The 26,305-nt window shown below is 43.8% G+C and overlaps 4 protein-coding genes and 1 long non-coding RNA gene across 10 annotated transcripts; 2 read left to right on the forward strand and 3 right to left on the reverse strand.

Moving 5' to 3' along the window:
- Positions 1-17,414, forward strand: acad11 (acyl-CoA dehydrogenase family, member 11). The gene is made up of 20 exons (XM_019869468.1): positions 1-343; positions 414-513; positions 987-1,112; positions 1,188-1,349; positions 1,528-1,623; positions 1,714-1,839; positions 2,507-2,613; positions 2,989-3,100; positions 3,339-3,416; positions 3,510-3,648; positions 3,992-4,099; positions 4,728-4,826; positions 12,735-12,804; positions 13,607-13,692; positions 14,212-14,283; positions 14,402-14,556; positions 14,687-14,803; positions 15,278-15,387; positions 15,592-16,288; positions 16,877-17,414. The coding sequence occupies exons 1-19, from the start codon at positions 222-224 to the stop codon at positions 15,692-15,694; spliced, it is 2,088 nt and encodes a 695-aa protein (XP_019725027.1). The 5' UTR covers positions 1-221; the 3' UTR covers positions 15,695-16,288; positions 16,877-17,414.
- Positions 8,361-10,741, reverse strand: ackr4b (atypical chemokine receptor 4b). 3 transcript variants are annotated; one of them, XM_019869490.1, is made up of 2 exons: positions 10,607-10,741; positions 8,361-9,611 (listed from the first exon to the last, which is right to left on the reverse strand). In XM_019869490.1, exon 2 carries the CDS (start codon positions 9,603-9,605, stop codon positions 8,502-8,504), a length of 1,104 nt encoding a protein of 367 aa, XP_019725049.1. In that variant the 5' UTR covers positions 9,606-9,611; positions 10,607-10,741; the 3' UTR covers positions 8,361-8,501. The 3 variants fall into 3 exon arrangements, 2 of the variants coding, with proteins under 2 accessions (XP_019725049.1, XP_019725050.1); XM_019869491.1 differs by having other exon boundaries at positions 8,361-9,615; positions 10,613-10,730; XR_002168220.1 differs by lacking the exon at positions 8,361-9,611 and adding an exon at positions 9,622-9,806.
- LOC109515603 (solute carrier family 22 member 13-like) lies at positions 16,208-21,560 on the reverse strand. The gene is made up of 10 exons (XM_019869494.1): positions 21,167-21,560; positions 20,777-20,880; positions 20,536-20,690; positions 19,862-20,033; positions 19,653-19,773; positions 19,471-19,565; positions 18,122-18,336; positions 17,533-17,641; positions 16,887-17,081; positions 16,208-16,803 (listed from the first exon to the last, which is right to left on the reverse strand). The coding sequence occupies exons 1-10, from the start codon at positions 21,542-21,544 to the stop codon at positions 16,728-16,730; spliced, it is 1,620 nt and encodes a 539-aa protein (XP_019725053.1). The 5' UTR covers positions 21,545-21,560; the 3' UTR covers positions 16,208-16,727.
- LOC109515604 (uncharacterized) lies at positions 18,141-25,295 on the forward strand. 3 transcript variants are annotated; one of them, XR_002168222.1, is made up of 5 exons: positions 18,141-18,269; positions 19,721-20,072; positions 20,173-20,341; positions 21,098-21,265; positions 21,353-21,570. It is a non-coding gene; the product is annotated as an uncharacterized LOC109515604 (long non-coding RNA). The 3 variants fall into 3 exon arrangements; XR_002168223.1 differs by lacking the exon at positions 18,141-18,269 and adding an exon at positions 25,207-25,295 and having other exon boundaries at positions 19,682-20,072; positions 21,353-21,526; XR_002168221.1 differs by lacking the exon at positions 18,141-18,269 and having other exon boundaries at positions 19,683-20,072.
- Positions 21,986-26,293, reverse strand: LOC109515602 (serine/threonine-protein kinase OSR1-like). 2 transcript variants are annotated; one of them, XM_019869492.1, is made up of 7 exons: positions 25,463-26,291; positions 25,218-25,358; positions 24,950-25,005; positions 24,813-24,865; positions 24,614-24,682; positions 24,475-24,539; positions 21,986-24,069 (listed from the first exon to the last, which is right to left on the reverse strand). In XM_019869492.1, exons 1-7 carry the CDS (start codon positions 25,571-25,573, stop codon positions 23,995-23,997), a joined length of 570 nt encoding a protein of 189 aa, XP_019725051.1. In that variant the 5' UTR covers positions 25,574-26,291; the 3' UTR covers positions 21,986-23,994. The 2 variants fall into 2 exon arrangements, with proteins under 2 accessions (XP_019725051.1, XP_019725052.1); XM_019869493.1 differs by lacking the exon at positions 24,475-24,539 and having other exon boundaries at positions 25,463-26,293.
- Between the last annotated feature and the right edge of the window lie 12 nt (positions 26,294-26,305).

Below are 26,305 nucleotides of genomic sequence, written 5' to 3' on the forward strand. Positions count from 1 at the left end.
ACACATGACGCGTATTTATCTATTTTGTTGGAAATAAAACTACATTAATCTTCAATTATTACTTTGAGTATAAACTATTTTTAAAAACATTTTTCCCCCCAGTTTGTGTGTTTGAGTCGAATGTGCGGCGCAGCAAATCACCCGACCAAGCCAGCGAGCTTGTTGACGAGCAACTTCTAGAAAATAATTAATCCACTTTCTAATAATTTAAAGACTAAAACATGGGCGAAAGGACGACTCCGGTACGACCGCAGCATCAATTCGACGAGGATAGACTTAAAGAGTATCTGTCTGCGAAGTCGTTCGTGTCAAACGACGACACGCTCGTTGTCAGACAGTACAGGTGAGTTTGTCGTTTGGGTCACAATTAAGTTGACAACTTTCTTGAGCTAACATGCTAATCGCCTTTCCAGTGCGGGGCAGTCCAATCCAACTTTCCTGATTCAGACACCTTCCAAAAGTTATGTTTTGAGGAAGAAGCCACCTGGTGCGTTGTTACCAGGTGCCCACAAGGTAGAAATTTACGAATAAAATCACGACATAGGTTACTGCGCTTTATGTCATAAATTGTTTGTAGGAATAATAATACTTGTGCAGCAGGACTGTCATTAATTCTTTTCAAACTTCAAAACCATTGGACCTCCATTCCATTTAATGAAAATAAATTTTGCATTGTAATTTTGTTGACATGTTCCTACATAACGAAAAAACTGAGTAGCCTGTCATGAGAAATTACATTTTTTTTGTCACTCAGTTAAACCTATTTGACACACGGATCCATCAATCATTACAGAGTGAACGTTTTTAAACCTTAATTAAAAAAAAAAAGTTGATGGTTACAGTTTGCAAAAAAAAAAGAAAACCCCAAATTTACTGTCTCAGGAAATTAGAATACTACATGAGACAAATTAAAAAATAGAATGTTTCAACAGAAATACAGAGTATCAAAATAAATCTATATTCATAGTAAGTGGTTTTGTTCTCAGGTGGACAGGGAATATCGTGTTCAGAAGGCCTTGCATTCCTCTGGATTCCCTGTGCCTCGGCCCCTCCTGCACTGTACCGACATCGACGTCATCGGAACAGAATTCTACCTGATGGAGCACATTGTGGTGAGTTTGCAAAGGTATGCAACACTTCTGAAATGTAAACTAATAAATTAGCTAATGGACGCGATAATTGAGCAGGGACGCATATTTTGGGACCTTCGTCTGCCCGGAGTGATCCCGGCAGAGAGGGCGGCTCTGTACGTGGCAGCAGTGGAAGTTTTGGCCAAACTGCATTCATTGGACCTGGCATCACTAAAGCTGGATGGTTATGGAAAAGGAATAGGATACTGTAGGAGACAGGTGATTCAAGATCACTATTCACAAATTCTTGTCTTTTTTTTTCTCCCTGTGGATGCTATTTTCAGCTATTCACTAAAAAAAAGAGACCCAGTTTGTTTGTATACAAGCAATTCAAAAGAAGTCAATTTACAATATGATGACCTCTTGAATAAAAATTGTGGTATGTCTTTTCTTCAAGGTGTCCACATGGACCAAACAGTACACGGCGTCATCCCACAGAGACATCCCTGCCATGAATGAGCTCTCCGCGTGGTTGATGAGCACTCTGCCCGCCGTGAACTAAGACAAAGCTCAATATTGAAATAAAAACAAAAGGCCAGCTTATGAAATGTTTCTGTGCGTGTGTGCGTGCGTGTGTCCTTGAGCAGGTATTCCCACAGTGGACGACCTGATTTCCGTTTACAGACGCTGCCGTGGGATCCCGTCCACTTTGCCGAGCTTAAATTTCTACTTGGCGCTCTCCTTGTTCAAGATGGCAGGAATCGCTCAGGTATTGGTGGCTCTGGCTTGTATGGGAAACTTATAAATGAGGCTGAGATTAGCAAGAATTCTCTGACTGCGTGGCGTTTCTCATTCATTCACCTTGAATTCGTGAATTTAAAGATAACTCCACAAAGACTTCTGGATGGGGAAAACACCTTGCTGTACATTTTATGACATATGAATGTAAAAGTAACTTTTTTTTTTCCACAAGTCTCGGTCAGTTGTGAATTTAAAGATAACTCTACAAAGACTTCTGGATGGGGAAAACACGTTCCTGTACATTTTATGATATATGGATGTAAAAGTAACTTTTTTTTTTCCACAAGTCTCGGTCAGTTTTGTGTGGGCATCAAAGCGTTTAATGAGTCCCAAGTGTCAAAAAATCTGTATTCCCCCCTCCAAATGAAGTCCCTGCATCCATTCTGTCATATCTCTCATTCTCTTTTGGGGTTTTTTTTCTCTCCGTCAAGGGTGTTCATGCACGCCACCTCCTGGGCAACGCCAGCGCTCCAAATGCCGCCGAGTTAGGCCAGTGCGTCGAGCCATTGGCTGTGCTCGCCCTGCAGCTGGCGCAGGGGGTTGTAAAATCTGTATTCCCCCCTCCAAATGAAGTCCCTGCATTCATTCTGTCATGTCTCTCATTCTCTTTTGTTTTGTTTTTTCTCTCCGTCAAGGGTGTTCATGCACGCCACCTACTGGGCAACGCCAGCGCTCCAAATGCTGCCGAGTTAGGACAGTGCGTCGAGCCCTTGGCTGTGCTCGCCCTGCAGCTGGCGCAGAGGTTTGTTATTGCTCTATTCCCGTCTCTCGTTTACTTAAGTGTTAACACGTTTCCCCTTGACACCACCGCAAATGATTGTCTGGTACGGTCTTGTATTAAAGAAATCCGATTCGTTCCACTTGCCGCTGAAAGATTTTGCCAGTAAACATTGGCATCGCATGTTTGGAATTCCGTCGTCTCTCGTTTCCCCTCGACACCACCACAAATGATTGTCTGGTACGGTCGTGTATTAAAGAAATCCGATTCATTCCACTTGCCGCTGAAAGATTTTGCCAGTAAACATTGGCATCGCATGTTTGGAATTCCGTATCCAGCTGCTGCCGCTTCCGCTTGTGACGGCTGACTTGTGTCTCGCTCGTCTCCCCCTGCACGCAGGCCTCCGGCGGCTAAGCAGGAAGCCGGGCTCTTTCTGCAGACGGCCAAGGGCCGGGCGGTGCTCCGGCAGGTGAAGGACTTCATGAGACAACACGTGCTTCCTGTGCAGAAGGTCAGTGCCGAGACAGTTTGCCCATTGTTTGGGCCCCCCTCTTTTCCCATTGAACCTTTGGACCTTGTTAGTTGATTTGCACAGATTCTTTGGGCGAGAGAACAAGCCCTCCATTGATTTCACATATAATACAACGTGCCCAGTCATCACCTTTGGCCCGCCACCATCGCTGTCTCTCTTTTGTGCTTGATGAAAGGAAAGAAAGTAGAAGAGTTTCACGACATGTTTGAATATGCAGGAAGTCACGGAGTACTACATCAAATACGCTCACTCGCCCCTGAGATGGAACACCCCCCAAATAATAGACGATCTAAAGGTAGGTCTGAAGGGGGCTTAAACGTTTTGGGTTCTCTGAAGTCCAACTTCAGAGCACCACAGCGGAATAGCGCGTATGTATTTGTGTGGTCAGGTGAAAGCTCGAGAAGCAGGATTATGGAACCTCTTCCTGCCGGCGGCGAGCGGCCTAACTCAGTTGGACTATGCTTACATCGCCGAGGAGACCGGACGCTGCCTCTTTGCTCCGGAAGTCTTTAACTGCCAGGCGCCGGGTAAACATCCTGCACGCTTTCACACCCCATCGACACTACCGACATCAGGATGTTCACCAAAACTGATCGATATGTTTTCTTTAAGCGGATGCAGAGTCCCACTTGGATGAATGGGCTGAATAGACACAGGAAGTGTGTCATTTGAAGGTTCATTTCCAGGGCTCGTCCAAAAGCAAACCATCCATCCATTTTACATAGTACTTGTCGACACGATGAACCGAAGCTGACCCCCTTTAGACAAACAACCATTCACACCAGGACAATTTAGCATGTTGATTGAAAAATGGCGGCCACTTTGGACGTGTGCTCTGAATATGCGACACTTGACTTTTCCTCTCAACAGACACGGGCAACATGGAGGTGCTGCACATGTTTGGCAGCGAGGAACAAAAGAAGATGTGGCTGGAGCCTCTGCTCAGAGGAGAGATGCGCTCGTGTTTCTGCATGACAGGTGACTTGACGCTCTTCGCGTGACGGACGAGTGCCGCGTTTGTTCATTCGAGGGCTACATGTCGGCAGGAGAAGCGAATGCTCTTTTTGGCGGAGTTTTATTTCTGAAAATCTTTGGGGTGGTTCTCTGCCGAGCGTTCCTGAGTAGTTTCTCCCAGTGTTCCCGTCCCATTCGGTTGCTATGCTGCGTGAAAACAGCTGCTGGCTCGAGGTAATCAGAGCGGGCGTGAACCCCCAACGCCCCCAGGGCTTTTCCATACACGTCATTACTGTGTATCGTTTTGCTGGATGTTTTGCTGATTTTCAAGAACACGGTGTCAGGACAACGTGTCTGAGACGTAATGACCGTAAGGAGTCTCTTTTACTGCAAAACAACCAGAAGGCACACAATGAAAGTGAGAAAAAAAATAGCCACCGTTTTTAAGCTTCCAATATTATTACAAAAGCACTCTGAAAGGACCTTCCTTTACTGTCCTTAAATTGAAGAAAAGATTTTTTTCTTTTTTTTTTTCTTTTTTTTTTTTTGGAATGAAGGCCTTATTTATCTTTAAAATTGCCTTCACTGCATTGTTCAAATATGTTCATTAACTTGACACTTGCGAAGCTCAAACTGAGTTGCGGTTCCCCAGAGCCCGACGTGGCGTCCAGCGACGCGACCAACATGGCCTGCAGTCTCCACCGAGAGGAGGACCAGTTTATCATCAACGGAAAGAAGTGGTGGAGCAGCGGTGAGTTGCGCCCTTCTTTATGTCTTTATTTATATGAGTCACCGAACGTGACGCCGCACGTGATGGCAATGCTGGATGTGTTGTTTTCCTGGACTGATGACACGCGTGCTCACTTGAGCGGATCTGTGACTCAGCTTGGCCGAGTCAACATATTTTGTTTATTGGACGTGTTTGAATTGGATTTAGCAAAGTGCTCTTTAAATATTAAGATGTTTATGGGTCTGGTTGGGGCCCCTCTGCTGTGTGTCTGTGGAAGGTTTTCCAGCACTCTGGGACCGAAAAAAGATTTTCTATTTTTAGCAGCTTGAAAAATTTGTCGTTTTGGGACAGTCACGGACTGTGTGTGTGCGTGTGTGTGCAAATATATATCTTTTTTTTTTTTTTTTTTCATTTTTTGGGGTTGAGCCATGCTGCCAACGGCCTATGATGTGTGTATGTTTGTCAGAGTTCAGCAGCTGAAGAATACTTGTAGCGAAGTTGTCAGGTGATGGAAATCTTTTCACTGATGGCGTCATTGACATGTTTTTTTTTTTTTGAGGGGTGGGGGGTGTTCGCAATTAACCAGTTTCATTTCAAGACATTTTGATGGCCCAGCCGTGAAAAAAAAAATCCAAATGATTGATGAATGAACTCTTATAAATAGAAGTCGGCATTAGGCTGAAAGTCGTTTTTGTCATGAGAGCAGCCCTGTTGTTTTTCTCCTGAACGAACTGAGCTGTCTCATCTTGCGTTTTATCATGCGTTGTAAGATGAGACACCATGGCCGGGAGGGCTCCACCAAATTGAGCTTTTCTCTGGTTTCACTGTCTCAGTTTCTTTTGTTGTACAGTATTTGATGACAGACCAGTCTCATTTTTCGTAAAAAAAAACCCCAAAATATTTCCACTCTCGTTGTAGCATAAAACAGCCATACAGGTGGATTAGTCTTCTCAACTCTCATTCCCCAAACAATATTAATCGGAATATAGTGGGGGCTATATTATTGCAAAGGCAATGTTTGACTTGACTTCCATTTTAAGGACATCATCTTTGCACTTCAGGTTGAGTGTTTTAATTGTTGAAAACATTTTTTATTGTTGTCGTACATGATGCCTTCTGCATTTCAAGGATTTGCCATGGTGACATTTTGAATCTGGAACTGATTATTCCGCCTTCTGCATGATCTCAAACTGCTTTGCGATGATATGGACCTCTGAGGTTCCACCGTATCTCGCATCCCGCATGCTCTGATGGGCTGCCAACTGGCAAGGCCAATTTTGAGACAAGTGCTAACACCCAAAGCTCATATTCATGTCGGAGATGTCGACCTCAGAGGTTCCACCGTATCTCGCATCCCGCATTCCAACTGGCGAGGCCAATTTTGAGACAAGCGCTAACACCCAAAGCTCATATTCATGTCGGAGATGTTTTGTACAGTATTTGACGACAGACCAGTCTCATTTTTCGTAAAAATATTTCCACTCTCGTTGTAGCATAAAACAGCCATACAGGTGGATTAGTCTTCTCAACTCTCATTCCCCAAACAATATTAATCGGAATATAGTGGGGGCTATATTATTGCAAAGGCAATGTTTGACTTGACTTCCATTTTAAGGACATCATCTTTGCACTTCAGGTTGAGTGTTTTAATTGTTGAAAACATTTTTTATTGTTGTCGTACATGATGCCTTCTGCATTTCAAGGATTTGCCATGGTGACATTTTGAATCTGGAACTGATCATTCCGCCTTCTGCATGATCTCAAACTGCTTTGCGATGATATGGACCTCTGAGGTTCCACCGTATCTCGCATCCCGCATGCTCTGATGGGCTGCCAACTGGCAAGGCCAATTTTGAGACAAGTGCTAACACCCAAAGCTCATATTCATGTCGGAGATGTTGATTGTGCTCGTCCAAATTATCATCTATTGACTGACGCCCCTGATGTCAATCCAAGAATCTCTTTGTTTGTTTGGCTTTTGCCGCCCTCCCCCCTTTGCCCCTCTTTGACCGAGAGTGGGTGTGAGCTTTCGTGAAGTCCACTGTCCAACAAATCTCTCGCTTGTGAACGTTTTAAACAATCCTGTGATGTCGTGCCTCTAAAGCAGTAATAGGGGGGGAAACTATTCTATGATGAACATTTGCTCGATTGCTCTATTATATCGCAAATGGCCCTTGAAGGAGTTGATATCATCATTCTCCAGGGAGTCATAACATTTCTGCGTCGTTACAGTTTCACTATAAACAAAAGGAGACATTTGTTGACAATAACCGAGTTTCGTCGCAAGGGTGTTTCCCCCTCCCAAAGTGTCCTCTCCCGGGCTTTGGATTGCGTTTCTCCAATGGCATCCCTGGTTATGACGCAGCCGTTTTCTTTCCATTGTCTCCCTGTAAAACGGCACGCAGGACACGGCGATCCCTTCCAAATGGTTGCGGTGTACCCTTTGAGTTTAGGAATGAATTTCCGTTGAAAAGGGAAGAAAAGATGGATACTCTTGTAAAATAGCCACGTTATTGAACCCACCAGAGCTTGCCGTGATTAAAGATTGATCCTTGGATTTTATTTTTTTCCGATTTGGAATGAATTTCCGTTAAAGGGAAGAAAAGATGTATACTCTTATAAAATAGCCACGTTATTGAACCCACCAGAGCTTGCCGTGATTAAAGATTGATCCTAGGGACTAATTTTAAAAATATATAAAATATTGGTCGTATCTGGCATGTTTAAGCTATTTTCATTCTATGCGGCCAAAATGCCTGAAACTGAAATTCAAACTTGGGCTGGGGAAAAAAAAGAAGCAGAATTTCCCAATAATATCCTTTGGGTCTCGCAAGTGTTACTATGATGACCATTGGAGGACCGATTATGGTCCTTCGTCTGAAAAATTGACATGAGAGAAACATATTAGTCTTTTTAATTCAATCGACAAAACGTACAAATAAGACCAAGTGCAACGGTTAGCCTGTGCCTACAAACACTTTTGTGATGTATAACAATCCTCGTCTAAATGTTGAACAAGAGACACGAGAGAAACATTAGTCTTTTTAATTCAATCGACAAAACGTACAAATGAGACCAAGTGCAACGGTTAGCCTGTGCCTGCAAACACTTGATGTATAACAATCCTCGTCTAAATGTTGAACAAGAGACAGATGTTGACGACCCCGCTTCTTGTTGAAATCGTAAATCAGTCTCCCAAGCTGAGGCAGACGCAAGTCAATTGTCAGACAATCTGTTCGGAATAAAAAGTGAGCTGCGAGCATAAAAAAAGCAGGTGTGTGTGTGTGTGTGTGTGTGTGTGTGTGTGTGTGCACGTACTGTATGTGCACAGAGTTTGAATGTATGTGGGTCATGTCTGAAAAGACATTTTAAAAACGTCTTTGGGAGTGAAAGAGTTAAAAATGCGTTTGCGTGTCCAGTGTACGCCCGCCTATCAGAAGTTCACGAGTCACCTTTTCACGTAGTCGTGTGCACTTTTCTGCCACGCCCTACCGATGGCTCGGTCCCGAACCCCGCAAATAGCCGGGGCTTCGTTCTAGTGGGTTTTACTGTTTTCGCTAAGACTACTTGGTCTTAAAACGTTAACGCACTCTTCCAGATATCTCGGACCAAAATACTGTAGTATTTATCCTTTCTCAGGTCTAAAAAGAAAAAGCCGAATTGTTGGCAAATTAAAGGCGAGCTGCGCTTGTGCCTTTACATGCTGAAGGTGCTGGTATCCGGTTCCTCCGAACCCGACTGCGACTGGTTCTGATTGCGCGTGTTGAGCGCGATCTCCACCGCCGGCTCGCCGTCCTCTTGTCTGGGACGACTCCCGAGTCGCCGCCCGAGACGCTTTGCGGTTTTGAGGACGTGTCCCTTGAAGGAGGACCCGATGAAGGCGTAGAGGAGCGGGTTGATGCAGGCGTGGGTCAGCGCCAGGCTCTCGGTCACCTGCACGGCGTGGTCCAGGCCCTTGCTGACCTCGCAGTCGGTCACCAGCATGTAGATGACGTCCAGCGCTCGGCAAAGCTTCACCACGTTGTAGGGAAGCTGCGTGAGCAAGAAGACGGCCACCACCGCCAACAGGACGCGCAGGGCCCGCCATTTTTTGTCTCTGCGCAGCCCGGGTGCTCGGGACAGGGCTCGGCCTACCGAGCAGTAGCACGCCACCATCACCAGGAAAGGTATCGCGAACCGAAGGATGACTTCCAGCAGCTCCAGAGCAGCCTTGGCGGGGCGTCCCATGCTGGGCGGGTACACGGCGGTGCAGTACATCCTGTGATGGGAATGCTTCACCGTCGAGAAGATGAGTTCAGGCAACCCCAAGAAGATCGCCAGGCCCCACAACGCCGAGCACACCAGGATCCACTGCCGCCGCGCCCGGGGGCCCCTGCCGCTCCTGCGAGCCACCGCGCGGTAGCGGTCCACGCTGATGCACGCCAGGAGCAGCATGCCGCAGCTGAAGTTGGCGCCGTAGAGGAAGGAGGTGAGCTTGCAGGCGGCCGGGCCCAACCTCCAGCCGTGCACGGCGTCGGCCGCCCAAAAGGGCAAGGTGACCAGCAGCAGCAGGTCCGACGCCGCCAGGTTCAGGATGCAAACGTCGGTCAAGGTGCGCAGGCGCGAGCGCGACGCGTACACCGCCACCACCAGGGTGTTGCCCGCCATGCCCACCACCAGGGCCAACGAATAGATGACCGGGAGGAAGACGCCGGCGAAGGAGCGCACCGCCTCTTTGTCGCATACGGAGTGCTCGTAGCTGTAGTCGTAGCTGTCGTTGTGCCTGCCGTCCTCGTCGTCGTGGTAATAGTAATCCTCCATGTTTTTCTGTGTGAGCGGGGGGGAGATGAAGAATTGAACTGGGAAGGCTTTCGCGGAATCTCTCCTGCATGGCTTCCCTAATGTTTGTAATCCTCAGAAGTCCGCGTGGGCTCCAACAGCACACATCGCTGAGCATCCATCGCGCTTTTGAACTGTTCCTCGTCTTTCCTCACAATGACGACCGGCGGTTAAGCGCCCACCCTTGGAAACGTATCAGAACGACCAACCGCAAAACACGACGATCCCACGAAGATGGCGATTTCATGCTTTCGAGCCCAGGTTTTGTTTTGCAGCGGAGGGAACGATTGGAACATTCCAAAACATGTCAAGTATTTTCCCTGCTGTCACCAGCTGCATATTCAAGGCTGGATGAAGTGATTTGTTTTGGTAAACACAGCCAGAAGACCGCTTGGAAACATGAGCTTAAGATGACTGATTTAAAATGATTTTTGTTGAAGGAATGCACAAGAAAATATTGAAATTGCCCGTCGCCGTATTAGGTACGGTTGCAGATTCTAATGGGATCCAAGAGCATAATGAAGTCGTTTTATGCTCATTAATTAATGCGGTTGCAGGTTCCACCATTTTAATTAATTTATTTATTTATTTATTTTTGTAACTTTGCCGCATTTTGCTACATGGATAAAATAATGGAAAGGGCTTTCTGTAGGATGCACTGCAGTTTGAGACTCTGATGGATACCCCGAAAAAAAAATTATATATATATCTATATATAGATATATATATCAACCAATATGCAAATTTCACAATTCAGGAGATGATCGTTATCACGATTGGGTTGTAAAAAAAAAAAAAAAAAAGGACCTTGACTTATCATTAAACTCTGGAGGAGGAAAACAACAATTCTATTTCAATAGCCTGACGGGAAGGCAAAGAATAAGCTGCAAACTAAACACAAAACACCTCCTCTTGACATATGACATTCATTCCAACTCCAGGGTAAACAAAAACAAACAAACAAACAAAATCAAACTTCTTACCTCCTGTTTTTTTTTTCCCCTTCTTCTTCCGTCTTTTGTCTGTCGCCGGCTAATCAAATGTCCAACGTTCACACAAACATCAACGCGTGTTGTGTCTGTGGACGCAAGTTGCCGGAGAGGGGGATAAAAACCGCACACGCCGTGTGGGTGTTTGGGTGTGTGTGTGTGTGTGTGTGTGTGTGTGTGTGTGTGTGTGTGTGTACGTTTGCGCTCTCAACTCTGCTTCAGCTTAGCTTCCTGAGAAGTGTTTTTTGTTTTTGCTCGCAAGTCGACGTGCATATAGAAGCCAACGCCTGACAAGTTGTGATGAATGAGTCTGCCAAATGTGTACCCGTTTGTGTTGCGTTACCTTGTACAAACAGTGACTTTTTTCCCCCCCTCTCATTATATTTTGATGTTATTCTCATAAAAATGCGATTGAGTATTTATGTTGTATTACTTGAACCCTTTTGGGGTACAGCGGTTACTACAGTGGACAGGTTATCAGGTGACCGGTTATCATTATTTGTGCATGAAAGGGTTCAATTTGGTTCTCACTTTTATCAAATGAGGAGTATTCGACTTATATTGAAAGTTTTCTCGAAAAGGTGACAATTTTTTACGTGACTATTTTCATGTGATTCTAATTTTTTTTTTCTTGTTAAAAATTCCCTTTTTTTGCAAAAATAATATCTTTGTCTTATTTCGATGCCTCCTTAAATGAGCATTTTTTTGTAATGTTAATAATAGTGTACATTCTTGTAATCTTTTAAGTTCTGTTTTTGTGTATTGCAACAATTTTTTTTGCTATTATTTCAACTGGATGCAACTGTTTTCAGTCAGTGTTACTGCTTAAGTCTTTGAAAAGTCCACCTTTTTTTTCCCCTCATAATTTTATTCTTGTCAAATTCAGACCTTTTCTCCTCCATTTGCCACGTCGTAGAATTTTTCTCTTGTATTATTGCGACTTCAAAAATGCAACCGTTTTTCTCGGAATCGATTTATTATTGGTCCGTCAATTGTGACCTTTTACACGAACAAAACTGGAACTATTTTTCCCCACAGCAGTCCAACTTTTTTTTTTTTTCTTTGGATCCTCCTCATCTCTTGCCTCTTATTTTGATTTATTTCTCATGGAATAAATCTATTAATTGTGCATTATCACAACCTTAATCCCCCCCCCATTTTTCTTTTCAGTGTGGCGCTGATACTCGTAAAAAAAGCTCACCAGCATGCTCTGCTCAAACCTCAATTTTACAATATCTGAATGCCAAACTGTAACAAAGTGTTCTAAAAACAACCCTCTGCACCATCCGTTACTTTTTTTTTTTTTTTTCTCCCTGTATCTTTCAGCAGTATTCGTCCAAAGTTGGGTGGCAGGGGACAAAGCAGAACGCAATTTTTTTCATATTACACAGCCCAAATTCCCAGCCGGCGAAGGGAAAATCAGGTGACGTTTGGCAACGGAAATCGACAAAATGGGGAAGATGTCAAGCAGACGGGAAAAAAAGGAGCGTGTCGACAAAAATCGACTCTAGGAAGAGTGTTGTTACATTCCAGTGCAGACTGGGGCACGTTCGGACCTGACTGCTTTTGTCTCTGTCATTCCGTCTTTTGTCACGGGGGATCCCGGCGTGCCTCGGGCTGTCCAAAGTGCAGCCCCGGAATGCCACACTCAATGCGAAAGACTCCGAACTAGGCTCGAGTGTACAGACATACAGTATTAGTGCTTCAATTTGTGTTTGAAAGCCCGAGCACGTCGCATCGTGCCGACAGACATGTCTGGTGTCCATATGTCACCCTGCCCTCAGGGGACCCGTTTGATGGAAATCAAAACAGGAAGACTGTTTAGGGTTTTTTTTGTGTGTCGCCGTGACTATGCGGATGACTTCGGAGACCAAGTAGCCGCACGTCGACGTCAAAGCGGACCTCCGACCACCCTAAGCCCATTCAGTGTGAGCATTTCGGGAAATGTAAATCAGCATGTGGTCGAGCATCCATCCGTCATTGCTCGGCTGGATTTTCCAGCTGGGGCCACATTTCTGAGCGCACGCACGCACACATAAGGGTCACATCGTGATGAGTTTCCAAAGGTGGAAAAAACAAAACTGTGTGTGTGTTTGTGTGTGTGGGTGTGTGGTCCTTTTAGGCGCAGGGCATCCCCGATGTAAAGTGGCCATTGTGATGTGTAGGAGCGCCCCCGAGGATGCCAGAAGCAGGTCAGCATCACCTCTGTCGCCTCCTAAAAGTTCAGTTCACTCCGCGTTAGGCCTGCCACAGACACACACACACACACACACACACACACACACACACACACACAAAATTGCAAACGAATGCCACGGAACTCTTGCGTAACCAAACCAATTGTTTGTCTTATGTTTTTTTAAGAAGCCAATTTTGGGGGCACGGTTGCCGGGGTTGCAATTTTGTGCAAAGCAAGCCAATTTTTGTGGTGTGGTTTTGTGGGTTATTCATTTGACCCAACTTTTTGGTTTAGATCAATAACCCCAAAAGATTGGTCGGTTTTGTTTTTGACTCAATTTTTTATTGCTGTTGTTTTTTTTTTTTTGTTTGTTTTTTGGACCCAACTGTTTTTAGAGTGGACATCTGAATTCCTGTAAAATTGTGACTCCCCTCCGAATGACTTTATTCTCATAAAATTTTGAATCAAACAAATGATTTGACCAATGGCCTAACATATATTTTACCGATTGCAGTGCAAGAAATGCATGAGAAAACCCACAACTTGACAGTGCGCCAAATAGTGGCCACGAATGAGCTTATTTTTTGAGTTGTTTTGCCGCTCAACATGTCATTGAGACTTCAGCATGTGAACTTTGGCCTCGCGTCGCCATACAAAGAAGTCATTATGCTGTTTGTTTGCTTTCTCGGCGGCGAGAGCTCATTGCCGAGAAAACCACGCCCAGGATATACAGTCAAATAATCAGCGCCTCCTTAAACGGTTGAGCAACCACAAAACGCCGGGATTGAAAATATTTTCTGTTTGAACACTTGCAGACATGCCAGACACAGCATGATCCTGGTGCCAATGGATACGGCGGGCGTCAAATTGATCAGGCCCCTCACCGTGTTTGGACAAGACGGTATGACCGCCACCGTCTCTGGACGAGGCACACCTGTGCATGTACAGCTTATAGGTCACATTATGTAACATCATGTAAATAGACATCTCAAGACTTTTTTTTTTTTGTATCCACTGTGTGATTATACTTCAGTTCAAAAAATAAGTAAAAGTTACTTTTACGAATGAATATATAATGGGGGGGGAAAAAGTCTGACAAAAATATTTTGTCATGCACAAGAATATTTTCCTCTTCAAATGGCCTTTCTGTCATCACTGCCTGTTGAGCTGAAGGTTTCGAACACCTGCCAACTGGAGTCATGCGGAAAGTCAAAATTCCCGGCGCATTGATTGAGTGTAAATTTAATTTTTAAAAAAAAAGCACAAAATGTTGATCAGTCAAGAGAATATCTTACATTTTTATATAAAAAAAAAAAAAAGAAAAGACTTATTGTACTGGATCACATTACATAATGTTCTGAATGAGATGTGCACTGTGGAATTTATGCCAACCAAAATTTGCCATGTCCCCCCTCCCCAGACGCCATCCATGGCGGCCACTTTGAAGTGCACTTCGAAAACGTGCGTGTCCCTGCCTCCAACATCCTTCTCGGTGGGTGGCAGCAGGAAGTGGTTTGAGCAACCCCTAAACATTTATGTTAAGAGTCCTCAAATATTTGTCGCAGCCAACGCGGGTCTCTCCTCTCTAACCGCCGTTTCCCTGTTGGTAGGCGAAGGGCGAGGCTTTGAGATCGCTCAGGGCCGTCTGGGTCCGGGCCGGCTGCATCACTGCATGAGAGCCGTGGGCCTGGCTGAGATGGCGCTGGAGCTGCTCTGCCGGCGTGCCGCCTCCAGGGAAGCCTTTGGCAAAAAGCTCTACCAACACGTAGGCCACGTTCCCTTGAAAAGCCGCTTGTCGACACCTAAATGGACAGCTCATGCCATGACGTGTGTGTGTGTGTGTGTGTGTGTGTGTGTGTGTGTGTGTGTGTGTGTGTGTGTGTGTGTGTGTGTAGGAGGTGGTCGCTCACTGGATTGCAGAGTGCCGACTCACGATTGAGCAAACCCGCCTGCTCATACTTGGCGCCGCCCACGTGCTCGATACGCTCGGCAGCCGCACCGCTCGCAAGCAGGTGAAATTATTGTCTGACGCTCAGCTTTTTTTTTTTGCTTTTTCTTGGGCTTTTTGTGTGATATAACTGCCACGGAAAAGGAAAAAGTGTCATGATAAACAAGTGACTGCTCCTACTAATTTATTAACCGAGCCTATTTTTTGAATGTGCTTTTCTTATATTATTATTCTTTACATATTCATGTAAAAAAAATTCCACAGAATTTAACCCACTGTTTAAGATTAATTTTTTTAATTGTTTTTGATTAAATTTAAAAAAATACGAAAAATTAAATATATTTTTCATTTTCTCTCATGTTAATTTGTACCTTTATTTATTTTGTTGAATTTCTGGTCCCCCATTTCCCTTTCTAAATAAGTCAGACTTGCATGTTTAGGTTTTCTGATGTTGGCGTAGGTCTGTTTTATTTATTTTATTTTTATTTTTTTTGAGATGTTTCCAACATGTACATGTGTGCCCGCTTCATCTGCGCAGATCGCACTGATCAAGGTGGCAGCGGCCAGGATGGCGTGCAAAGTGGTGGACTGTGCCATCCAAGTCTTCGGAGGTGCCGGCGTCTCTGGAGACTTCCCTCTGGCGCACATGTGAGCATCTCACTTCACCAAACGATTTATTTGGCAGTTTTCATCCAAAGTGCAACTCCCAAGTGCTTTTGAGGAGTTAAGAACAATCAATAACATCAATCAGAGATTTAAAAAATTGGTGTCATATGCTTCCTTCTATAGGTCTCAAATCACACATGGTCATACAATAAAAGGCTTTTTTTTTTTCTTCCCCTCCCCCACCAGGTATTCTTATGCAAGAACGCTGCGAATCGCTGATGGACCCGATGAGGTGCACTTGTCCACCATCGCCCGTTTGGAGCTAAGGGATCAACTCGCCAAACTGTGATGTCATCATCACGTGACTTGCAACCGATCGTCGCAAGCACAAGAGGTCCGGCAGTGTTTGCTTTCCCGTCACATTTGGATTCCGGTACAATGCCGTAAAAAGACGGAATCGAATTTATGGTGTGTTAATTAAATATCGCAAGGCTTTCTTAATTCCAATCTTGCAAAAAAACAGTGTTTTCCCGGCTAACTTCCATTTCGGGTAGTCTGACAGTGGGGGCGTGTCAGGGAAAATATTTACTTTTTCACGACTTGTATACAATTGACTGATATCGCAGGAGTGCCAGCCGCAGCCAGAGTGAAATGAACCCTTTCAGGGACAGCGGTTACTCCAGTGGACATTTTATCATGTTATCAGATTACAGTGCATGAAAGGGTTAAAATGTGTATGCAACTTCCTTTGCATGGTATTTGACCATTCAAAATAAATAAAGGGCTAAATGTGTGCGTGCACCTTTCCAGAAACATTTCGGAGACAAGAGAATTTGTATTGGACTTAACGTTCTTTCTTTTTGTTTATTTCTGCGACATCGTGTGAGAGGCTTCGTCACGCAACAGGAAGTGGCGAGCGGTGACACCCGAAACTGTTAGCAAGGTAAGAGAACTTGTCTTGACGCCCCCCAAAAAAATAAATGTCTGAAAACAAGCAATGTCTTATATACACGAGTGAGTGTTATTCTCGGGAAATTATGGTCATGACAGATCGATTTGAATTCAGACGCAAACTTCAAAATCAAGTACAATATCACGAATATCATAAAATACGATAAGCGCACAAATCCGATAAACTTACTGTGTATAGTAAACTGTTGAAACTGGTAAATGTCTTGATGACTTTGACCTTGTGTTATTTTCAAACGGTTAAAAAAAAAATCAAAAAAACATCTAGCAATATAGTGGAGGATTCTGTGCAACAAACATAAGCCCCACAAAAAAAAATGTAGGGAGAACACTGATCAAAAGTTCAAAAATGATTGGAAACGTGAGGTGCTCTGCGAGTATGAGCCAATCTCGCCATGGTAACCAAGTCGTAACTACAATGCGGTGCTTTTGCCGTGGCTTTTCTCTTGCTTTTCCCATTCATCATTCGTCTTTCCCATCTCGGGTTTCCTGCAAATTAAAAATGAATAGAAACAGATGAAAATTTCATCATCAATCAATTGTTTTTCTCTCCTTTCCCCAGAAGGCCTTACTCTAGCTGGGCGTGGTCCTGGAGTTCAGTGTTGAGGGTCTCTGGCAGCAGCAGACACAGGCCCACCGCACTAAATGCCACGATGCCGTACACTAGCATGGGGAGGCTGTGGTGGTACACGCTCAGGAGTTTGATCAGGGGGGCCAGGATGCCTCCCAGCCGGCACCACATGGTGTTGAGACCCATGCCACTCTGCCTGCCCACACGCAAACGGCAAGCATGACTTACTGTGGATTTGTTTTTTGGGATTTTTTTTTTCATCACGTTTTTACATCTGACATGAGAATGTCTTTTGGCGTCATTACTGTAATCACGGTTGATGCTAGGTCTCAATTTATATTGATTTGTTTGAGGCCTGCGCTAATTCTGATGTGTATCAGAACAAGATTCCGATAACTCCGAAATGTAATAGATAGATATATAATGAATAAAATCATGTATTCTTGAGTCCCTAACGCTTAAAAAAAATATAAAAATGAGTGACAGGGGGATACAGTTTTCTGATACGTCATCCCTGAGTATTTGTTTATCTTCATAGTACAGAGAAAAAAAATGGCATTTGTAATTTGGTGTGTACTATATAGCTTGATAGATAGAAAGAATTGCCCAAAAATCCTAGAACTCCAAGTATTTCAAATTGACCTTACCTTAGTGTGGTGGGGTACAGCTCTGCGCTATAAACGAACAGGATGCCGAAGGAAACACTGGATGCAAATTTCCCAAAAACAGCTACGACCGTCGTGACAACAGGAAGCTCTGAAAAGAGGATGCATTCTGTATTTGTGAAGAAATGTGGGGCATTCCTTTTATACTTATTTATATGTTTGTGCGTTCGCATCTATTTTCAGGCTCCGATTACGGTAGAATGCTGCTTGTTTTGTTGTGTGTACATTGGCCACCAGGGGGCAGTAAATGCACACGGTACACCTATTTTAATTTCTCGGAACAAATGAACATACAAAATTGTCCTTCCCCGCCCCCCCCTCACGTTTTTTAAAATTAATCAGATACAAATTAAAGCATATCTCGTCAAATTTCAGTTTTTTTTTAATAGAACTGCTAAAATTCTAAGACGATTTTTTTTTATTTATTTATTTTTTTTTAAATACAATCGGATAATGATAATGTGTCTGATCAATCACTTGTACATGAAAATATATCCCAGTACCACATCCAACATAGAGCCTGTATGGAATGTTTCATGTGTCTCAAAAAACTGTTGCATGTTGATGTCACCTTTTGGTACGACGAAGAGGCCCAGGCAGGCGATGGCTCCCAACAGCAATGAGACGGCCTGACACGCTCGCCTTCCGAAACGTCCGATGAGCGGTAAAGTGACCAGACGGGCGAGAAGCTCCACCAAGGCAAAGATGAACTGCGTGAGGTAAATGTTCATTCCGAAGCTGCCGACACTCAGACTCAGGCCGAAGCTCATCATGCTGGCTCCAAACCTGTGCCCAGCACACACTCGGCCATTAGACTGGCTGCCAAACCGGCAATGCGCTAAGGTAGAAATGAAAGCGATCTGTTACAACAGGGGTGTCAAACTCATTTTTTGTCACGGGCCACATTTTAGTTACTGTTTGCCTTGGAGGGCCATAATCACTCAAACCAAGTTTTTAAAAGTCAATAATACCGGTTTATTCAACTATTGTTTAAGTTACTGTACAGAGGGGTTTGGTTATATGAAAATGCTTACAATGAGATTTGAGAATTTTATATTTTGGTTGAGATTTTAGCAACCATCATGAAATTTGATTTGCTTTCGCGGGCCACATAAAATGATGTGACGAGCCAGATCTGGACCCCGGGCCTTGAGTTTGACACCTATGTGTTACAGTCAGGCTTTTTAAAAGAAAAACTAAACCAAACAAGTCATTATTCATGATCATTATAATGAGAAATGTTTTTGAAGCAACTTGACAAGAAAATACGTATGGTTTGGATAAAAATCAGTCAATTATTTTTGAGAATTTCTTTTGAGTTTGAAATATTGCAGTAAAGAATTTTGGTAGTGCACCAGTTTAAATGACCAAAATGAAATTTGGTAGGCATGTCTATCACGAGTAGACTCACAAAAAGTCTCATGGAACCATGCCCGAAGAGTGTCTACTATTTTTGGTTAGAAACAACAGTTTTAAGGTCAGTTTGTTTTGTTCCCAAGGGGGTCCATCAAAAACAAACCACCTGTACTCCAAATTTTCTCTGATTGCTACAAAACTCTCACTACACTTTGGAAACAGCTGGACGACGCAACATGAAGAGGAGTTTGAGCTTTGGTCATTTCATTTTGGCAGACCAGTTTATGACTCATTATAAACTGTAATAACCCACACGGTCAGAGTCCGTTCATTATAGCATCTCAAAATTTGGTAGGCGTCTTTCATGAATAGTCCCACAAAAAAAAAAAATCCCTTTGCCCTTAGCGACACCCGTTTCCGCCGTATTGTTTCGAAACAGCAGATTTGTCCATTTGCGGATTCCCTTTCAAAGGCTTCCTGCAGATTGAAGTGCGACCAAATTAAACAGGCGTTAAAATGCGGCGATCACGCGCACAGTCACAGGGGGTGCGTTCAAATCCTCACCAGATGTAGCTCATGGCCAGCATTCGTTTTCGCAGGTACGCTATCTTGAAGAAATCCAGTATGTTCCCTCTTTTGGGTATTTCCTCCAACGCCATCTTACATGGATGACATCGGTCGTTATGATGCCGATGTGCAGCGTTTGCGCATCGCGCATACCAGAAACCGCCACTGAATCAGTTCACCTTGTCCAGTAGAGCTTGCGACACTTCCCTCCCGTTGACTTTTGCCGCTTTGCGCACCTCCTTCATAGCCTGCTCCTTCTTCCCCTGAGTCATGAGCCAGCGAGCCGATTCCGGCAGGAACCTGGTCAGTTGAAATGCGGGTCATTTACTATTTATTTGAAACCAGCATGATATCGACGTGAATCTCGGTATCGGGTGGTGGTACCGACCAGAATAATACGGGCAGGAAAATAAGAAGAGGCCCGTAGAGAGTCAGTTGGAGGATCCTCCAATCGTGGATTAAATAGGCAAGACCGGACAACGCGGCGAGACCGATGGGGTAAAAACTGTGATTGACGACGGTGCAGAAGGCAAACTTGGATGACTCGCACCACTCGCCACCTTCAGGGAAGCGCAAGAAGAGAACCTTCATTCATGCCGGTAGGTCGCTGGGGTGTCAGTTGAATCGTTACAGCAACACCATTCACTCGACTTGTGTTAATAATACAGTACAATCTATCTTGCATCCTTTTCTCTAAAGCTTATCCAGGGTCAGCTTGCTAGGGTACGGACTTCCACCTCCCGAGCCACTTCGTCCAGCTCTTCCGGGAGGATTCCAGGATGTTCTCTTGCCAGCCGCGATAGAGAGTCTTTCCTGGGTCGCCCCCGGAATCTCATCTGAATGGGACGTGCCCCGAATACTGGACCAGGTAGGCCTTCCGGAGTTATCCTAATCGGATGCCCGAGCCATTTCATTTGCCTCACAAAAGCTGTCAGTGGTCATACAAGGACAGAACAGTCGTAAGGGGAGCCGGTTCCTTTCAAATCTTGTGAACTCACTAAAATGAGATCAAAGGTCAAATAGATGTGTTCAGTATTGTGTGTGTTGGGTCGTACTGCTCACCAATCACGAATCCGTTGCCAATGAGTCCCGACAGGGAGAATCCGCACATGAATTTGAGCACGATGTAAACGTACACGTTGGGAGAGAATGCGGCGCCGACGCCCGCCAAGAAAAGAAGCTGATGCCCAAGCAACACCACGAAGCGCCGGCCAAACCTGCAAAAAAAGATTGGATTTCTTTCGAGCAAATCCAAACGAGATTCTAGCTGCAGTCGGTGGATATAATTGAGGAAACAATGGACCTGTCAGCCATTGCGCCCAGCACGAGAGCGCCGATGAGAAGTCCCACCATGTGAACTGACTGGGACACCTCAATCATCATGCTTCTGTCGCACACCAGATTGAACTGATTGACAAAGAGGGAACAAGAGTGACCACAAAAAAAAAAAAATCCAAGTCATTTTTCACGAAACCAAATCTAAGGGGAGCCCTTGTCCACCTCACACATGTGCCATCCCAAGATGCTTCATAGAGAGCATCATTATGGCGCAGCTGTAGCCCACAAGATGAGGCCAAAATCATATTTTCTGACCATTTTCATTTTTTGTTCTTCTCTGTGATAGGTAATTGGGAGCCGACAATAAATGGTGAGGTTCGCCCACCGGTACCGTGGCGACCATTCTCCATCTCACCTCTGTCCCAATAGTGGAGGTCCCAGGCGGTACCTCAAATTCGGAGCCATTGAGGCAGCTCGTGGTCTCGTTCAGGCCGTACAGCTCGATGGTTTCCAAGTCGGAGTCGACTGGCGTGAACATGAGGCAGCTTTGGAAGCTTCCATCCGGATTTACGGGGATGGTGAGCTCCTTCTGCCTCTCCAGGGTCAGGTTGGCATCCACCCGATCCAGGATCCAGTCGGTGTTGCAGTAGTTTGGGTAGTTAAAACCGACGAAAACCTGACTGATGATGTCGAAGGCGACGAAGATGTTGGGGATGCACAAGGCGGCCACCAGGCGCTTCTGGAATAAACCGAACTCGCCGATCTCCTTGAGGATGTGCGTGAAGGTACTCATGGTGTCGGGGAAAAAAATTGTGATGCAACGTCGAGTCGGTGGCTTGTGTTATAATGCTCCATGTTAATGGTTAAACACAATCAGTTGTTTTCTTTTATGAGCTGCCACAGCAAACACATAATGCAAAATATGATAAAAGCCTGGCTGGACTACAAAGTCACGTTGGAGACACGTGTCACATGGAGCCGGCACGTTTTTTTGGAGAGTCGGTCGAATTGCGGGGCCCAAGAGATGTCATGCGGTCTTCGGAGGACGCAGCCGCCGCGCGGAACGAAAAGCTTTGGAAACAGGTAATAGTTGCAAACTTTGTAGAATAATTGAGGTTGGCATAAGCGATATTTTCTCTTTTACTTGATTGACGATAGATATATAAAAGACATGATATAAACATAACTACTGTTTATTAGATTAAATTAAAAATAAGGACTGCTCAGAAAATAATGCAATAAAACAGTCTGCCTTTAATAGTTATTGCAAAACAGTACAATTATAAATTATAACAGAATGCTGAACATTTTGTCAGATTTTTTTTTCTATGAGCGTAAATGGCAACAAGCCATCCATCCCCGTCACGAGGAGGCAAAACAAGCTCGGTCTCGTGTTTTCTTCATTACTGACGAAAAAGACTTATAAAGAAACATGCTTGGAACTCCTGAAACAAAGTAGTGATTATTTTCATAATATTATAGCCAAAAACAAGTTATTGGCTGAAGAATCGTATTTGCCTAACAGGAAAAAACTACTGAGACGGGTTGAGAATCTTGTCGGCCAAATGTTCGCGCTAGCATTTATGTGTCGGAACTTTGGTGCAAGGAGAAACGTGACGATTGGTCATTTTTTGAATCGAAAGGCGGCTGACTTAGTTATTGCACCCTTTTGCACGTTCCCGTTCAAAAAATTTCGTAAACAGCGTAAAAAATCCACATCGTGACATCGATTTTTTTTTTTTTTTCCTTTGCTTACAAAAGGCAGAAAGTTCCCAAAGTAGACTTCAATCTGTGAATCGTCAGTACCCAAAGTCTTGTCGTCTTCCTTCAAAGCCTCCCAAAATGTGCTGGGACAAAACCAAGGCTAAGCGTGAAACATCCCGTTTGAAAACAAAAACAAAACAACAAAAAAAAATCATAATAATAATAATAATAATGTCATTATTTACATACTACGAGTTAAATCAAGTACTTGTGTTTCTCTATGTACACACACACACAAAAATGCACTTAAATTGTTTTTTTTTTTCCATTTGTGTGAATGACTCGACAAAAACTTAGCTGGCTAAGAAACTTTGGAAAATGTGTGGTTTCAGTTGGGAGACGTTTGACTTTGTTGTCATTTTGTCTTTTTCGTTCAATTGGAAATCAGTTGATGTTGACTTCACGTAAAAACAAACAAAAGTTTTATGGTAAGACGCGCGCTTATGTTAATATCGTGAATCGACGCAAGAATTCCCGCAACGTCATTATTAAGGCATAGGTTGAGCTTTACGCCAAGATTAGCATCTAGTATACGTTCTACGAATTTGTTTGGTTTTCTCGCGGTTTCCGATTTATGGCACCGTTTAGCATGAAATCATAAATTAAGTATATGGCAATGGGCCAATTTTGTAAGACCAAAAATTTGACGTTATACGTTGACATGTACACCATCGTTAGCATCGTTCCACTTCCTACGTCAGTGCTGTCAAGGGTTATTTCCGATAATCACTTTTATCGTTAGATTGGGACTATTAAGGCAAACGAGAGATACGTATATCGCTGCTTGATTATTTTTTTTGGGGTGATGATGCGACAAAGTCTTCTGCAACTGTTTGATTTTGGGATGCAAGCTCAAGGATTCAAAAACTGCACAAAAGTAACATGCTGGACCGCAAATGTACATAAATGTCACAAAAACGAGTTCTGAACTATTTACTCGTCTTCCATTTAAGCGTGACTGCCGGATGAAGTTTTTAAATACTTGCGTTCCTTTTTTTTGTGGTTCTCTAGAGCTCGACGTTAACTGAAACCATACATCGTACATGACAGCAAAAAAAAAATTAACAAAGCGCATTCAGTAGTTTTGCTAAACACAAGTCATTGTTAAACGTTCAAAGCGTGTTAGTTGAGATTGTGCAAATGCATCCAACTATCGAAGGAAAGCAAAACCCAAAGAATCCAAACAGCGGTTGAACATGTTCGCAGACAGCGAACAAGTACACTGTAAACATTTTTTTTTTCGGCGTTGTTTTTTTGAGTGATTTATGAACCCGTCGTACTTCAGGTTCATTCAAAAAAGTGGCCCATTTAACGGTGGGTTTCTTTGGCAGTTCTGGTTTTCTTTCCAGCGGTAGAAAAAAAAAAATTCTAAATCTCTATGAATATTTAAATATGCCCCCCCCCCCCAAAAAATAAAAAATAAACAAAAAATTTCACATCTTTTAGGCAAGTCACGGTCTCATGGTCGGAAACATCAGTTTAGCTGATGGTGAGCTGAGCAAAGCCGATCAATTTGACATCATCCGGTATTTCAGATCCCTCGACTCCAGAAGCCTGCAACAAAGACAAAATACACGACATTGAAATAATTTAAGAAACATTTTAAAAAAAAAAGTTTTAAATGAACTGTTCTAAAATATGAAGTGCAAATGTGGATACAACTTAATTGCCCTGAGGCACTGATTCTTTGGTGTACCACTAGGGGGAGCCCACGGATGTATCACTGGTTTCAGATGAACTTGGCCTCCTCGTTTGGGCGTATCCTGCAGCAGGAGCTCGTCAAAATACCAGTCATACAACTGAGCCCCCCCCCAAAATTTTCTAAACTTCTTACATTTCAAGGTGATATATTGGTGTCAGATGTTTTTTTACCAGAGGGCAATATTAAGTGAGTTGACTAAAATGTCAACATTTTCACTGAAGCAAAATGTCACTTACTTTCCATGCTGTGAAACTCACCAGTTTAAACACGACATTTTTATCGGTTATGGGCTGATCCACTATTTTCTGCAAATTTGCAGCAACTGCAATGAAAAAAAAAAAAAATGTTTGTTTTTAATCTAAATGAAGGAAATAAGGATTTTAATACTGCACTGACCTACGACTAAATCCCTCCCGTCCACCAGGCCTGCTGACACCAGCTCCTGCGAGACGCCGTCTGCTGTGTCTGAACACACATACGCACGCACACATTGTCAGTCCAACTATAAAATGTGTGACTTATTGATACCCAATCATAACTGGATTGTGCTTACAAAGTTCGATGCAACCGAACTTAATTGATGCATTTGGCTTACCTCGGCCTGGCATGAACTCAAAGCGGATATCGTTCAGCTCCCTCTTTTTATTTCTGCAGAGAGTATTTGCGGGGTCGGGGGGGTCAAATTTCATGATGAGAAAATAAATCGCACAAATCTGAGCAGCCGGAACACACCTTAGCCGTAATACCAAACTAATTGGAGACGTGACGTTGCTTGAGATCGAAGGAACCTGTGGGAAATTATTTTTTTAAATTACAAGATGTACTTGGCGCTCACTCTGATTTGATTTTTTTTTTTAAATTCCGTTGCTATTGAGAGATACATGTAGCAATTCTGTTTTGCATTAGCGTTAGCATGACAAATGGGGGATCTTGGGAGCCAATAATATTGTGTTGTCATCATTCACCGAACGAATCATTCGATTGTGCAGGTGTACGTTACCGGCGTCGGAGCAGCGGTAGCGGTTCCTCCGTTCGTTGCCTGTGACGCAGGGGGCGGGGCAAGTGTGGCTGCACCCTGAGGTAGTTCTGCTTCACCAGCAGCAGCGGTCCGTCCACTCAAAGGCTCCGGCGTCTGGAACATCTGAAAGGTACAAATGTCGTCCGATCGGTGTATTTTTATTATTTTTTTTATCAAGTTGAAGCGATGTCCCTGAACCCCTCGTGGAAAATCACCGGAGGACTCACCTCAGTGTTCTGCGGTGCCTCCTTCACTCTTGGCGACTGGTGAAAGACAAACGTTAAAAGTATTAGGTTGTCCTGACGTCGTCGCAGAGTATGTCGAGCACACAGGTGCATCTCGGCGAATTTGAAAATTGCGTAAACCTTTCGGGAGTTCAGTTCAAACGGTGAAGCTCATCAACGGCGGGTTCAATATTTCATTTGTTTTGATGACAGCGATCTTCAAAAAGCCACATTATTTTTGAAAATACCGAAGAGTGACTCGCTCATTCGGAACGAGTGTCCCTTTTGGGAGTGACTGACTGAACTCAAAACGTTTTGCACAATATTCTGGTTACCGAGATGCGCCTGCCAAAAGGGCACACGGGAAGTCAAAGGGCACACAAAGGAGTTCAACGGCTCACACGTTTAGTCTCATTCTATGAATTACAGGGCTGATACGAATAAAAAAAAAAATACAGAATAGTTGAATTAGGACATATTATGAGGCGTTGGTTAATTATTTAGAGTTCCTCTGATTGCTTTTCAAGTTGCAGAGCAAACCATCATTCATTCACCTCCCCTGCTTTTAGGGCCGAATAATAATCAAAAATACCTCATCAAAACCAGTCGAGGAAATACAAACCTTTCATCCCTTTTAAGTGAATTCAAAGTTCAGGAGGAAAATCGCATTGTTAAATTGCATGACATAAAAAGGCTTTTTTTTTTTTTTTTGGTGCTGTAAGGGCAAACAAAAACCCACCCTGGTTTCAGAGCGACCCATGTTAGTCACAAACAGGAAGCGCACGTGGACTTGCACTGATGACATTGAACAGACAACATCAAGGTGTCCGATTTTTTTTTTTTTTT

Source organism: Hippocampus comes, unplaced genomic scaffold, assembly GCF_001891065.2.
Source record: "Hippocampus comes isolate QL1 unplaced genomic scaffold, H_comes_QL1_v1.1 scaffold165, whole genome shotgun sequence".
Classification (NCBI taxonomy): Eukaryota; Metazoa; Chordata; class Actinopteri; order Syngnathiformes; family Syngnathidae; genus Hippocampus; species Hippocampus comes.